Genomic DNA, 15,469 nt, shown 5'->3' on the forward strand with positions numbered 1-15,469 from the left:
TCGACGTCGGTAAAAATGAGCACTCCCTGGCGTCACAGCGTCTTTGCAGCGAAGCACAGCCGACTCTACGCCTTCTTTTGGAATCTTGCCATTTTCTAACATCTGGACCTGACTGCTTTTTACAAACATCACCAAAAAAAGGTAATTTCATTACGGGAACATAATGTGTTCACCTAGAATGTCGCCTTAGTGTACTTGTACATTTAATTCTCGAACGTTCACCACGTCTCAGGTACGTGGCTGGACTTTGTCAATTGAATTGTAAATGTTTGTAAACCTGCGTAAAAGCGAAAAAGTCTCTATTTAGTACTCTATTGATTAATGGCACAAATCGGTTTATATAAGTCCAATTTAAAGTGTTATCTTACATCGGTTTGTGTTTACAAAAGGACAGTTAGGTCGTCTTTCGTCAACTGCCTTACAGTTAGCTTGCATGCCAAATGCCGAACTATATCAATAGAAGCAATTGTGAAGGAAAAATAGTTAAAATATATGATTTTTGGTCGTGATATGTCCACAAAAATTCGTCTCATTTCTTTTATACAGCAATTGTAATGTGACCAGAGCGTCTGCTTTCACCCGATTCGTATTTATTGTATTAGTTAATAGTGCATTATTATTCATTATATTATTGCATTATTATTAAAGGCATCATTTGCCACAAATCCTACACTTGTTTATTACTGAAAATGTTCGCTCAACTTTACTCCTTTATTTATTTTATTGTAAAACATATCTGCTAACTCTAACTTTACTATGGCACATCTTTATCCTTTTCTGTCACTATTAAAAAGTGATTATGTGGCTGCTTTGAGTGCAGGTTTCTTTTAGCAAAAAAGGTAATAGTTCACAATGCACGCATACTAAAAAAGACCCCGATGAAGGTCAGTGGTGTTTTTTTTTACAGCGTCTTATCACGAACATCTCAACTTTTACAACACATTCCTTGCAGCAAATGAGTCTAACATTGTCATTCTCATCACACGTCAGCCTTTATTTACTCTTTTATTATCCTGTCCTTGTGGTCCAGATGTGATGCATCAACACAATTTATCACCGATAGTCTGCAATTAGAGCCGGACGCACATGTGAGAGACATCAAGAGGAACTGTGATGCAACACTTACAAACGGTGGCCCATTGCCAGAGAACGAAACATTCCTCAGGGTATTAGTCCGCCCTGTCCTTTAGCTCCAGGTTGTTGGGATTGGATCTTTGCTTCCAACCAGTAATGTGGAGAAAGCATTGGTCCAAATAACACCATAAGTGAGCAGCTATAGAGCCTATACAGTCAAAGCAAGACATAGAACCTTCATATGCTTTGCAGACACAATAGTTGGCTCCGTTCTTAACATTTTATCTCCCCAATGAAGCTAAAAAGACAAAAATAATACAGACTAAGCATACGAATTTCTTACATTGTCAAACAAAACAAAATTCATAATGAACAGATGTCATGGAACTTAAATGAGAGTGACTCAACAGCGCCTCTGCTGGTTGCAGCCAAGCAGTGCGCCTCAACTGCTTCATGACACGATTCCTTAGCAATCAGTTCCGCACAATTGTAATATTCAATTAACCGGGGTGCATGGTCTACAAAAGCAAATAACTGCTGAGGGTCTCTAATGAGTGCCGGCCCACACAACATTGCCATTAAACAGCCGTGGCTGTAGGCAACCTCCTGATGTGGTTTTCTTCTTAACGCCGCAAGATGGCAGCAGCTGAATTTGCAGTATGATGAGTGGTCAGCATACAACAGCTTCGGCTACCTCTGCATGCGCTTTAAAATGTCGGCTATACGACTCGGCAGCGACTCACGCGTGTTACACTTGCCGTACTGTTGTACACAATGAGCTCATCAGCACCAGTGATGCCGACTGAGCAAGTTGCTCCTTACCGCGATTACAACAGCGGTTCTGTTGCTGCGGTGTTGCACGTCCTCATGCACTCCAAATCATGAATAAAGTTATAAAATGAAGTCGTTAGATATTCTGATTTTTTACATTTTAAATAAGCTTCCTCCAGTTATCGCCCTGGAATGTAATTAGAGCATTTAAAAATGCATCTAAAAAGGTCTGCTCTTGTAGGCAAGTTGATTTGCTTTTGTCAGCTGGCGTCACACTTAGCATTTTGTACCAAAATACACAGAAATGTCAGACATTTGGAGTGAAAAATAGTGTAAAAATATATATATTCATGCCCGTGGCAGGGGCCGCACGGTGGCCTAGTGGTTAGCATGTTGGCCACACAGTCAGGAGATCGGGAAGATCTGGGTTTGAATCTCCGTTTGGGCATCTCTGTGTGGAGTTTGCATGTTCTCCCCGTGCGTGCGTGAGTTTCTCCGGTTTCCTCCCACATTCCAAAAACATGCATGTTAGCTTAATTGGCGACAGGTATGAATGTGAGCGTGAACGGTTGCGATTGGCCGAAGTCAGCTGGGATAGGCTCCAGCATACCCACGACCCCGGCGAGGATAAGCGGCATAGAAGATGGATGGATGCCTGTGGCATGTTTACAGCTTTCCAAAAAAAAATGGGGAAAAAGCAAGAACTCCTAATGACTTGGCCTGAGCGTAATTATGTAAAAAGTAGTAAGGTTGCAATAATTAATCGACGATTAATCCCTTATCCAGTCAATCAACTAGTTTGGTACTCAGTTAATCGTGTTGTGATTTAAAAATGTAAATATCCTCTGATTTCAGCCTCTCGAATGTGATTTTTTATTTATTTATTTCGTTAGTCATCCATGAAAGCAGATTTATTATCTTTGTGTTTTAGGCCAAACAAGATATTCACACAAAAACGATACGGACCAAACCGCTAACTGGTTCTTATTGATTTGGTCCGTCTACTCGATGAATTGAAACAAGCTTCAGATTAATCGACTAAGAAAAAAACAAATCGCCAGTCGCAGCTCTAGAAAGTAGATTCTTGGGTTGAAGTTCATTGGACGTGCAGGCGTGTCTAATATTACGGCTTGGGGGCTGAAAAATACTCGCTAAGCTACGATTAATGAGTAGAGGAATAATATGACGCTCATAATAACCAAGAGGTGGCTCAATGTTGATATTGTGATGTCTCAAGGTGCAGTATCGACACAGCAATGATATTAGCAGCGATATTGGTACATATGTGGTTATCATATCATAATATCATTGTAGTAACCGGCGCCTTTTTTTTTTCTTAGGAGTATCCACAATGCCGAATTGGGGCGGAGGCAACAAGTGCACGGCGTGCCGCGGGACGGTGTACCACGCCGAGGAGGTGCAGTGTGACGGCAAGAGTTTCCACAAATGCTGTTTTCTCTGCAGTAAGTAGCTGTGAGGTAATGAGCTCGCAGCATGAGGCCCAAACAAAGGCGCTCCGAGGCGAGCCAGCGCGCTTGTGCGCCGTTTTGTGTTTCTCCACACTGCCCGCCCAGTGAGATCACGCGGAGGTCTGCAAGGGGAGAGCGCCGACTCGCACCGGTCTTCCCAGCGCTTCGTGAAATGCCAGCAAACATGCAGATCTCACACACGCTCGTGCAGCCGGTACCGGCCGGGAAGTTCAAGTCGTCATCGCCGAAGAGGATTTCTTACAAAGGCAGGCTTGTCGCATAGTGGACATGATGAGCAATGGGACTTTTTGTCCTTGGCCCTTTGCCTTTTCTACGTGTTTTTCCTCACTTCCACATTCACAAGCCTGGGTCATAAATAGCTGGCGTTGCTCCAGCTTTTCCGTTGCGCAGTCGGGGCATCGAAGGTGCAGACAAGTCATTCCACAATGATTCCCACGGGAAATAGAAATGATGCGTTCCAGGGTCTTCACACACTTCAGTGGTTCAAATCAAACAAACTGAAATATTAGTCAATGACAACACAACTGAACACAACAGTCAGTTTTAAAATGAATCTTTTCATGTGTAAAAAAAAAAAAAAGCGATTGACTAACCCCCACTAAAACATAACTGTGATTAATTGAGATCTATCAATCCGGAAAAGGTTATAAAGCCATTTCTAAAAGCTTTGGGACTCCAGCGAACCACAGTGAGAGCCATTATCCACAAATGCCGAAAACATGGAACAGTGGTGAACCTTCGCAGGAGTGACCGGCCAACCAAAATTACCCCAAGAGTGCAGCGACGACTCATCCAAGAGGTCACAAAAGACCCCCAAAGAACTGTAGGCCTCACTTGCCTGAGTTAAGGACAGTGTTCATGACTCCACCATAAGAAAGGAAGTGGGCAAAAACAGCCCAAAGCAAAGTAGAAGTACAGAATGGCACCAACTCACCATTGGAATCACTTCCGGTAATCCCACGCAAACGTAGTGGTGACAATGCTGTGCTTAAGTAGCCCGCTGATTGCTAACAAGGAACAGCTGAGGCCAGTAGGATGTACCAAAATAAGAGCACAATAAAAAGGAAATATCAGAGAACAAAGGAAAACCAAATCCATACGTCAAACATGTCATGTGGAACGTGACAACCTCAATAAAAGTTGACTTTCTTTCCTGTAGATTTCAAATGTAATCAAAGCATGACACAATTAACGTCTGTGTGTGTGTGTGTGTGTGTGTGTGTGTGTGTGTGTCCGCAGTGGTCTGCAGGAAAGGTCTGGACAGCACCACCGTGGCAATTCACGACCAAGAGATCTACTGCAAGTCATGCTACGGCAAGAAGTACGGCCCAAAAGGCTACGGCTATGGTCAGGGCGCCGGAACACTCAACATGGATCGAGGAGAACGGCTGGGGATCAAACCTGAGCAGTGAGCGTAACCCTTGTTGATGTTAATATAACACACGCGCCTCATGTGCACAAAAATAGAAACATATCAGTGTTTTTCTTGAAGAAAATATGACTGGTCTTTGTGATATTGCAACTTTTTTGTCATGAAATGTTATTCTAGCAAGATTTTGGTTTAATTCTTGGAGAAAAAAAAAAGTATTCTGCTCAAATTCAGACATTTTTGGAAAAATATGTTTTCTTGTAATATTGCACCTTTTCTTTGTAAAGTTCAGACCGTATTATTAAAAAGAAAATCATTTTTTATCGTAAAAATTCGAGTTTAATGTTGTCAGACTTTTTTCTTGTAACTTTTTTTTGTAAATTGTGACTTAATTATTGGAAAAAAATAACTCATCATGTATAATTACTTTTTTTGGGGGGGGGGGGGGGGGGGGGCGTATGCTTTTATCAGTTTTAACGGTCTGTTACGCGCGCCATATTGCACGCTAACCAGGCGGGTGAACGTAAACCAAGACAAAATGTTTTGGATGTTAACCGAAAAACGCGCTAACCGGGGCGAACGTTAACCAAGGCACTACTGTAATCTAATTTTTGTAGTCGTTTGCTGAATTTGTTTACCATACATCAACAACGAAATTATATTTTTTGTTGAAATGAAGTGCAAATTAAAGCATTTGCCCCAACCTGGTGAAACAATTACAAAAAAATTGCTGCTGCTAAAAACTGAACGCTTATTTACACAATAAAACCAATTGAAAAATGTGACACACACACACACACACACACCTATCCAGCGTGTTCATCCGACCCCTTATTATGAAAGTGTTTTATTACATAACAGCAGGATTGCACACAATCCTGGACTGTCCTGCGCCACAATGGGCTTCATTGAGGACCCAGTGGAGGACTCACAGTCACCCTCCATTGAGCATGGCTGCAGGGCCTCAGGGTGCCCCGCTCACTTTCCCACCTACCGCGACAATATAACTTTGAACCATCCACCATACGCTCCACCGTACGCTTATGCTGCGTCTCTCCCGACAGGACGCCGTGTCACAAGCCCACCACCAACCACAACCCCTCGAAATTTGCCCAGAAGTTTGCCGGTTCTGAGAAATGTGCTCGCTGTGGCGACTCTGTGTACGCAGCTGAGAAGATCATGGGGGCGGGCAAGGTGAGGTCTCTTCTATTTATGGTATCTTTGTAATATCGCTAATACTATGACTAGCATGCTACGGTCGGAGCTCACTTCCGACACGGCGGCTGTTGCTATGCAGATTTGCAGCAGAGGGTCACATGTTGATGTCGTGGGCCCCGAGCATTCATAGCCTCTAATTTGCCATGTGATGAAAAGCCGTTCAACGTGTCTTTGCACTTTTAGCCGTGGCATAAAAACTGTTTCCGCTGTGCAAAATGCGGCAAGAGCTTGGAGTCCACCAACCAGACGGAGAAAGAAGGCGAAATCTACTGCAAAGGTGATGTATAGAGTTCTTTTTTTATTAACACAATGGTACCGCAGCTGTGTCGCCACCACTTCAGAGTGTTTCTTTTGGTTGTTTTTGACGTCACAAGTCGCTTCAGCTCTTGTGACTCTTGTGTTGCTGTTGTCCAATAGGAACATGGTTAGGTTGCTACGAAGGCAAGTGAGTTCACTGAATATACAGTATATTTACCATTTTTCTCTACAGCTTGCTACGCCAAGAACTTCGGACCGAAAGGTTTCGGGTACGGCCAAGGAGCAGGTGCCCTGGTTCACGCCCAGTGACATCACACTCTCACCTTTTTTCTTTTTCTTCAACGCTTCTAACTGTACAAATAAAACGATGCATCCTCCCAACAACAGCAAAAGCTGATATTTGACTGTATTTTATTATGAAAGCCATTAAAACTGAACCATGCCCGTTATGTTTTACATCTGAAGCGGAGTTAACGTGATGGTGTGGAGAGGCACTGGAGATGATGCTGGAAGAACGTTGTGAGGGAATGAAATGTTTGGACCTCAAAAGCTGCATGATTTGATGACGATGAGGCAATTGAAAACCTATTGTATGATCACATTTCTGCTTTTAAAAAACAAAAAAAGGGGTCTTTACTTTACAATTTGTACATCCAGTGGTATAACAAACCCAGCTTTATATATTACACACTTGCACTGACACTGGATTTGAGATATGATGCAAAAAAGGACTTGCAAATACTTAATAACATTGAGTCTATACATTGGGTTGAGCATCATACATGCAGTGGTGGGAGGTCGCCTATAGACACCAGTGTTGGACATCACTAAAAGCTACTTTTAGTCCAAAAAAATAAAAGAATACCAACACTGACAAAACAAAACAAATAAACAGTTCCATATTATGTACAGATGCACATTCTTTACACTGCACTGGGAGTGTGTGATAGGCTTTCTTTCTGTAAACAATGCAAACAGCCAAAAAACAGTCAAAACAAATCAGTGCAATGTTGTAGGCAGACACAAACACATGGAATTAACCTTTGTGAAGTCCTCGTATGGTTAATAATACAGTAATCATAAATACACTACTACTTTAATATGTCATCTTATAAAAAAAAACCCAACCTATCCCGTTAAAATGATGTTGATCCATAAATATCAAATAAATATTTTTGTGCCACCAGACGAGTCCCCATAAAGTCTGTCTGCTGCACTTTGCACCCTCTAATAAAAAGACGACGGTTGCGGGTCCAAGCTTGACCACCCCCTCCACGTCACGGCGGTGCAAAATAAAAGACATTCCCTTATTTGTTAAAAAAAAAAAATCATGGTTGCCGCATGATTACAATGCAAAAAGGGAAAAGGGGGGCAGCATCATGTCTCTAATAGTACCGAGATGCTTTTATTTTGCAAGGGGGCTTTCCTGTTGTGGCCAGCAGCGACACGCCGTCCGTTGTCGTGTTGGTGGTGACGAGGAGGTAACAGCATGCTAATCCCGGCTGATGGTTGTCAAGGAGGAGATGGTCCAAAGCTGTCCCAAAAGGAGGTGACTTTATGACTTCCTCGCCCTGCCCCGCCCCCACGCCACTTCCTTTGTCCCACACTCCTTCGAGCTGACTTTTACACCAGCTGGTATCCTGAGCCCGACGTCTGGTCGTAGTCTATTGTGTACTGCATGGTCCAGTCCACCGCCACGGGCCGGATCAAACCACAGCAGCGGATCTCGAAGAAATCAATGAGGTTTCGGACGCAACCGTGGCTGGAAGTGGGGGGGGGGATACAAGAATATTTGATCAGAGATAATATGTTAGGACACAAAAACAACAAAAAAGGTTGACCTTATTTGAGTATCAATCAGACCTAATTCTCATAAAATGACACCTCTTTCCCCTCCTATGTTAAAGTATAACTTATAAATATACAAACATGTACCAATACGATTAAATAAAACATTTTAAAAGGTTTCCCATACTGCATTGCGTCTGAGCAAAGAATTTCATTGGAAGACACGCAGCATAGAAAATGGAAGGATGTCGCTGCAATGCTGCCTCTGTCCACCAGAGGAGCCTGGAACCCAGAGGGACGCTGACGTCATTGCAGTTTTGTTTTTTTTTTTATTTTAAACTCGTATTGCTACAATTCTGTATATTTATTAGGTATAACTTTTGAGTGTTAAGTTGCTGTGTGATAACTTAAGTGTTCTTTGTAACATGACATATTCATATTGTTATGCTATTTCATATAATGACCTCCTGCGATTTCCAATTGGTTGACAAGCTTGTTGTGAGTGCACTGGTAGCTCGTGATTGGCTCCTGCCAAAGAAAGAGTTACCGTTTCCTCGGTGACACTGACGGCATTTAAACAACTAGTAGTTCTGAAGTAAAGGAGATGTCATTCGATTAGAATTTAGCCATAAATTAGCCGCACCGCTGTATAAGCCGCAGGGTTCAAAGTTGAAGAAACAAGTAGTGGCTTATACACCGGAAATTACAGTATGTTAAGTTATAGTATACGTTTACTCATATTATGACTTTTCTAGGGCTGCTCCGATCGGGTTTTTATGCTGCCGATAGCGATCATCCATGAGTGAAATCAGCCGATATCGCTACCGCTACCGATCACATAGATTAAGTGTACATTTTTAAATACAACATTAAAAAAACATTTATTTTCATAGCTTATTTCGACCCAACACGCCTCATGTCGTCGTGAGGGCCTCCCTGGTGCCCGACCCCTGGGCTATATGATATGAAAGCGGAACCATACATTTAGACAAAAACATATTTGACTTACTTTTTTCTACGTCACCGGTGAAACTTAAAGAGGATCGGACGCCTTCTTTAAGGAGACTTTGGATGCGAGAGCAGCTTGATGGCGCTCCAGCAGGACCCCAGGCAGGCTAACCCGGTTTCCTCCACAGCCCGACCAATCCAACCACTGTTGGGCTATCACGGGTGCGTGTCCCGCGTTTTGGCCGATTGGCCCGACCGACGATCACATGGTGAGCCGCGAAAACTCACCACACCCTGCCAAGCGCCCGCCCCCCCAATGCCGCACCAAAATGAAGCTTTTTAAGGCGTGTTTTGCAGGGTGTAAAACCTATATCACTCTCACAGCGACAGGACACGTGAAGGGAAAATGGTCGGGAGACGGTCGCTATTGGCTGGCTGCTGCAATGGGGGCGGAGCTGATCGGCGAAGGGGATCGGCATTTAAAAGCGTGCTTTTTCACGGAAATCGGAGCACCCCTACTTTTTTCATACTATTATAACTTTTTTCTCATATTATGACTTTTTCCTTCATAATATTGTAACTTCTCATATGATTTTTTTCCCTCTGACTTTCTTCATACTATTATAAAGTCTTTCTAATGATGTGTCTCTTTTTTGTCATCCGTCCATCTAGTATTATAACTTTTTTCTCAATTTCTCATGACTTTTTCCTCATATTATTCCCATCATAATTCCAACTTTATTGCAGTACCATTAATAGGACATGTTCTATTCAATGTGTATTTCATATGAAATAGTTTTTCCAGATAAGCTTGTGTCCCAGTACTGACGTTTGGAGAGGTTACTGAGGTTCTAAATGAGACAGATGAGCACAATGACGTGAATTACATGGTGGGAAAAAGCAACGGGAGCTTAACGTATGGAGACAAGTGTATTTTGCATTCATCCTTACTTGAAGGGGCTTTCGATGGACGTGGCTGTGACTTTAAAGTGCTTGTACCGCCGAGCGTTCATCCTCTCATTGGTGGTGATTCCTAAAGCGGCGATCTGGTGGTGAAAGTTCTCGACGTCAGACGAAAACGAAAGTGAGCAAATTGCAGACATTCATGCAAAAGCGAGGCATCCGGACCTGATAGAGCTGACACATGATGAGCACGGCCACCCACATGAAGTGGAAGATGCTGTTGAGGAACATCCAGAACATCCACGGGGAGCATGAGGCAATCTGGGCCAGGTAGAGCCAGAAGCCATCCTTGGCGTACGTGGTGGCGCAGTGGATCCTCCAGTCTGGGTCGGCGGTGAGAAGACGGGAGTTAAACAAATGAACACTGAGTATGAAATGTGAAATGATCGCGGACGAGGCTTAACAAATGCAAGCACTCACAGGAGATGCAGCCGTATATCATCCAGCAGATCATGCACAGCAGGAAGAACAGGTAACCCATGAAGTAGCGATGGTTCCCACTTCCTGTGGGCGCCAAAACAAACTTGTCACATGCTGGTTTTGTGCTTTTCTTTTGAAAAGAAAGCGTGGCTAAGAGTGAGTTAAAAAGACCCGGAGTAGGGTACAAGCACTAAAATATGCAGAGGGGCAATTTTTGTCATCATGGTCATGTTTGAAGTAACACTTCATCAAAGCGCAGAAGGAAACAACACAAAAATGACTTAAAAACAATCAAACATTTATTTTCTGCGTGGTTTTACCGTAATGCTAAGTATAAAAAGCTAATTGGAGGCTGGCTTGACTTCAGTTCCTTTTTTATCTCCACTATCATTATTATTATTATTATTATTTTTCATTCTCCTAAATTATTCTCATTTTATTACAACTTTATTCTAGTATAATTAGTCATTAGTCTTATATTACAACTTTTTTCCTCTTGTTTTATTCTTGTTTTCCACCATCCTTAGACCTGTACCCTCATAAAATGACAACTTCTTCTCTCACTTTTATGACTTTTGTTTTGTATTACAACTTTAGAGCTATTAGAATGTAAAAAATATATATCATTTTTGGTCTTATTTTCAATGTACTGTATGTATTTTAAGATCGCTACAATTGTACTCTCGTAAAAGTGTCTTTTTTTTCTCTTCATCGAGGTTCTCATTACAACTTTATTCTCATAAAATTACATCTTTGACGTGAAATGATATTTTTCTTGTATTTTCTACCTTTTGCTCATATTAAAATGTTCTTGTATTAGTAATCTTTCATCATGTCTCATGGTAGAATTATTCTCATAAAATGACAACTTTTGTCTCTTATTACAACTTTATTTGAGCATATTTTCCTAAAATGATGACTTGTGTCTCGCCTTATTACAACCTTAGTCATAATAAGGCCTTCATTCTCATAAAATTGCAACCTTTTTCCTGTATTATTATTATTATTACTGTTTTTTCCTCAAATTATTACAACTTTATTCGAGTATCATTATGACTTTTCTCTTGTAAAATTACACCTTACTTTATCACTTCTCACACAATTTTTATAGCATTGCCTTGCATTATGATGACTTTATTGTAGCAAAACCACAATATTTCCATCCATCCATCCATTTTCTATACCGCTTCTTCCTCATTAGGGTCACGGGGGCATGCTGGAGCCTATCCCAGCTTACTTGGGGCGACAGGCGGGGTACACCCTGGACTGGTCGCCAGCCAATCGCAGCCACAATATTTTTCTTGTAAAATAAACTAATATAACTTTTTTAATAACATATTTTTAATACATTTTTCCCTTTCTTTCAAAATTAGCTACGTTCTTCTTGTAAAATTAAAATATAGGATTTCGATTTCTTTTCTCTGCTTTAAATGGTAAATCATTTGGTTTTCTACTGACCTAAATAGAAAGTGGTTTGATGGTGCTACCTGCAGGCGAAAAAGAAGGTGGCCGCTGTGAGTCCAGAAGAGGGTGCTGTCAAATCAAGTCGCTGAATATTTTCCAGTCGGAAGATGCTTTGACAAGACGTGATGTCGTGTAACTGCACGTTTTGTACGTATAATACTGTACGCCTATTAGAGTATCAAAAACAAGCCTTTTTATGGGCGTGTCTATTAGTCACGGTTTTTCGGCATTCGCAGGTGGTCTTGGAAGCAGCTTTAAATGAATCTTTGCAACTTTATTGTAAAATGTACATTATTACAAGTAATAATTACATGATAGCACTTTGGTAGCATGTCAAAAAAATGATGAAATGTGCTTCGCCACCATCTTCCATCTGAGAAGTGTCTTCTAAAAGCTTCATCCGGAACATCTGGTTCTACAAGCCCCCGGTATTCCTCATTTCCCCCACCAAGTCCAGACAACTCCACCCGTTATCCCTTTAACTTTAGTTTTGTCCTGCTAATTTAAGGCTACCCTGCGATCTTTGTCATTCATTACCTGCCATCCTCACCACTCCTCATGTTTTCTGCCCAAGATACAAGCACTGAAGCCAACACGGCCAATAGTAGACAATAAATAATAGATCCAATAGTTGACAATAAACTGGTGTGGTTGACGTACCCACGCAGTTTCCCACCCAGGGGCAGTGGTGGTCGAACTTGGCGATGCAACGGTTGCACACGGCACAATGTTTGGACCTGATAGGCTTCCGTATCTGTGGGACCGACACAAACAAGGAATGTTTTAGTTGTCCCATTGAATATGGAGGGCAGTCATGGCGGCTTACCAAGCAGGTACTGCAGAAGATGCTTAGATCCAGGCTGCCCGTCTCTGCCAGCTCCACAATAGTCTGGACGCAGGAATTAAACAAAACATTCCTGTTATTAGAGCCTAATTGGCACGAGAAAAACTACTAAAATACACCCCGAGCAGCTGACAAATCTGGGACAAAGACATAAACGTTGCCTTTCTGGGTTTTTATTAGTTTACGGGAAAACAAAAGATGGAAGGGGTTCCTCTACAGCTTTGAAGCTCAACAATGCAGGACAAATTTAGCTCCCTCATCAATCACAGGATGGGGGAGCCGAGCCCCTGTCGGTGTGCTTTATAGCTGAATAATGAGGGAAAAGACACGTGCAGCAAGCCAGAGAGTCGGCTGCTACGGTGCCTCCCTGCTGCATTCAAACGGAGCCAAAGCAGAATTTTACAGCAGCAGACGTTTTAATTGCGGTATCAGAACACCATCTCAGAAGGAAGGAAACATTTACCTTTTTCTTCTGCTCTTCCGAGGCTTTGATGATCCCTGGATCAGATTTCCATGATTTGCCAAAGTTGTAGAACAGAGCCAGAGTGTTTATGAGGAAGGGCATGTGCACCGTGGCAAAGGGAAGATGTGCACAGTGAGGTTAAGGAAGATAGCTAAGATATTGTCTGTGGAATTACTGTTTTCTTATACTGTAATTGTGCTTTTGCATGTAATCATCCTTTTGCAGTGCATTGAGTTGGTTTCTCTTAATAGCAACTCAGCAAACAGACCTCAATTGTTTTGTTTCAAAGCAATTCACAAAAAGCTGTATGAAGTAATCCCTTGTTTATCGTGGTTAATTGGTCCCAGACCTGATTGTGGTAAGTAAGATTCCTTCTTAATTAATGGAATATATTTGGAGTTACAGCATAGAAAACCTGCTTACAGCCTTCTAAATGCAGGGTTTATCATTATTAGAGCCCTTTGGACATGAAATAACACCCCTATAGTCACCTTTACACTTGTATTACCCAATATAGTAGATATAATCAGAGAAAATGTGACATTTAGGACATAAATAAAACTCATGCTTGTGCGTGTTGCAATAAATGTCTTCCGGACATGTGGACGGGAAGTGACAATAGGGGTTCGGAGTTGAGTTTTAGTTGCATTACGGACGCAACATCAGCCCGTGTTATTATTATGATGTTGATTGTTATGTTATTTTTATTGTGCCTGTTGTGAGATATTTCAAACCTGCAATAAAAGCCTGTTGTTCCGGCGATCAAGTCTGGCTCTTGTATGTTTCACCTACCAACACCCAGTGACCAGTGTAGAATACTGCATATTGAATGCGTCTTCTTACTGCCTTATGTTTCTATTTTTGTTCATTCAGACATTTTTCATTTAGGCAAAAAATATGCAAGATTTGCTGGAATAAGCATACTTTGTGAAACTAATAGTCCGTATTCAACTACGAAACACCATGATTTATTAACTAATATATTTTTGAAAACCGTGAAGTCGCGAAATTCGAACCGCAATGTGTCGAGGAATGATTGGATATGGCAATGATTTTAAAAGATCTTTTCTATAGTAGTATATAGAACAATAATTAGCAGATTGAGGCTTAGATATAAAGTGCTGCATTAGCAAAGAACTTAAACCGTATATAATTTAGCGCTGTGGTCCTGTCAGGCTAGGAATGTTCCTGATTAGTAGCCCGGTCAGTTATGCAGGTGTGCATGAGTCAGCGCAATCCTAAAAGAAGCGAGCCAACAGCCAGTGAGAGTCTGTATTACACAGACCTCCTGCAATAGCTGCATCACAGCCGGAAACCCTAACAAGCCAGAAGGTGGAATATTGGCGGGACGACTTGGTTCCCCCATCGGTGTTGTTTAGGCTTGAATTAGAGGTAATATAGCGACACTCTAGATTTGAATACATGCTGGAAATGCGTCATCAATAAACACATAATACATAGCCTACCGTATATATTTTTTAAAAGCCCATCCAGGGACTGCTAATTACCTGACGCTATAAGCACAATGGTGCATGCATGAGACTGCTGTTTCTTTCAGTTTGTCTATGTTATTGTGTATCTGTCCCTATCAAATAAAATCAACCAATAAATAAATAAATAACTAAAATGTTAAGTTTGGGTCGTAGCTTTTCCGCTTTTTCTATTTGGCTGCTGAATATCATAAACGCTTCAATTAATGCCGCAGCAGCAGTAGCTATAGGCAACCTCCTGATGTTGTTTTTATGAATTGCACAAGATGGCAGTAGCTGCATTGGATGTATCATGACTGGTCAGCATCCAGCTTTATATACTGTACCTCTGCATGCGCTTTAAAATGTTGATTGCACTTCTCAGCTGTTGGCGTGTAAGTCATGCGCGTTACACTTGCCATACTGTTTACAATAAACTCATCAGCAAAATGAATGCTAGCTTAACAGTGTGCTCTTTGCCGCTATTACAACACTGGTTCTCTTCCTGCTGTGTTGCACAATGCACTCAAAACAAGCTACAGTATGTTTTCCTTTTCACTTTCCCATGCATTCCAAAACCGTTATTAAAGTTAAACATTTAAACAAATAACAGCCTCTCTCCAATTATCACCTGCTTCCAATTAACGCACCATCCTCTTTGCGGGTTAGGTAAAAAATAAATACATAAATAAATAAAAAACACCTGGCTTCAACTAGAGAATTTATGATAAAAATAACTTGGGAAAGCATGCACAAATGCACCGTAGCTGGTTTTAAAGAGCCACAATTATAAACCAATGACCACAATGTACCCACCCCAGCGGGTCGTCCAACAAAATTCCAATAATAAACTGCTGAAATGAAACAGTTAATGACATGGAAAGGACTTTAACCAAGCATCAAAGCTAGTGCCCATCTGCTATCAAGCAA

The 15,469-nt window shown here is 41.6% G+C and overlaps 2 protein-coding genes across 2 annotated transcripts in view; one reads left to right on the forward strand and one right to left on the reverse strand.

Annotated features, from left to right (window-relative positions):
* On the forward strand, positions 1–7,609 carry csrp2 (cysteine and glycine-rich protein 2). The gene is made up of 6 exons (XM_054753160.1): positions 1–141; positions 3,186–3,308; positions 4,575–4,743; positions 5,769–5,898; positions 6,106–6,199; positions 6,413–7,609. The coding sequence occupies exons 2-6, from the start codon at positions 3,197–3,199 to the stop codon at positions 6,487–6,489; spliced, it is 582 nt and encodes a 193-aa protein (XP_054609135.1). The 5' UTR covers positions 1–141; positions 3,186–3,196; the 3' UTR covers positions 6,490–7,609.
* zdhhc17 (zinc finger DHHC-type palmitoyltransferase 17) overlaps positions 6,219–15,469 on the reverse strand; it is a 23,457-nt gene continuing 14,206 nt past the window's right edge. Inside the window, exons 11-17 of the mRNA XM_054753159.1 lie at positions 13,071–13,193; positions 12,590–12,652; positions 12,424–12,517; positions 10,300–10,383; positions 10,045–10,202; positions 9,868–9,962; positions 6,219–7,942 (exon numbers count right to left, since the gene is read on the reverse strand). Of these exons, the coding sequence (XP_054609134.1) occupies positions 7,804–7,942; positions 9,868–9,962; positions 10,045–10,202; positions 10,300–10,383; positions 12,424–12,517; positions 12,590–12,652; positions 13,071–13,193 (756 nt within the window). The 3' untranslated portion in view covers positions 6,219–7,803. The remainder of the gene's footprint in view (positions 7,943–9,867; positions 9,963–10,044; positions 10,203–10,299; positions 10,384–12,423; positions 12,518–12,589; positions 12,653–13,070; positions 13,194–15,469) is intronic.

This window comes from Dunckerocampus dactyliophorus, chromosome 15 (assembly GCF_027744805.1).
Source record: "Dunckerocampus dactyliophorus isolate RoL2022-P2 chromosome 15, RoL_Ddac_1.1, whole genome shotgun sequence".
In the NCBI taxonomy this organism is placed as follows: Eukaryota; Metazoa; Chordata; class Actinopteri; order Syngnathiformes; family Syngnathidae; genus Dunckerocampus; species Dunckerocampus dactyliophorus.

Excerpts from the sequence above, each read along its gene's own strand:
- csrp2 (XM_054753160.1), top strand. The coding sequence starts at position 3,197 with ATGCCGAATTGGGGCGGAGGCAACAAGTGCACGGCGTGCCGCGGGACG. Across the intron at positions 3,309-4,574 it reads CAAATGCTGTTTTCTCTGCA|TGGTCTGCAGGAAAGGTCTG; the intron begins GTAAGTAGCTGT and ends GTGTGTCCGCAG. Across the intron at positions 6,200-6,412 it reads AGGCGAAATCTACTGCAAAG|CTTGCTACGCCAAGAACTTC; the intron begins GTGATGTATAGA and ends TTTTCTCTACAG.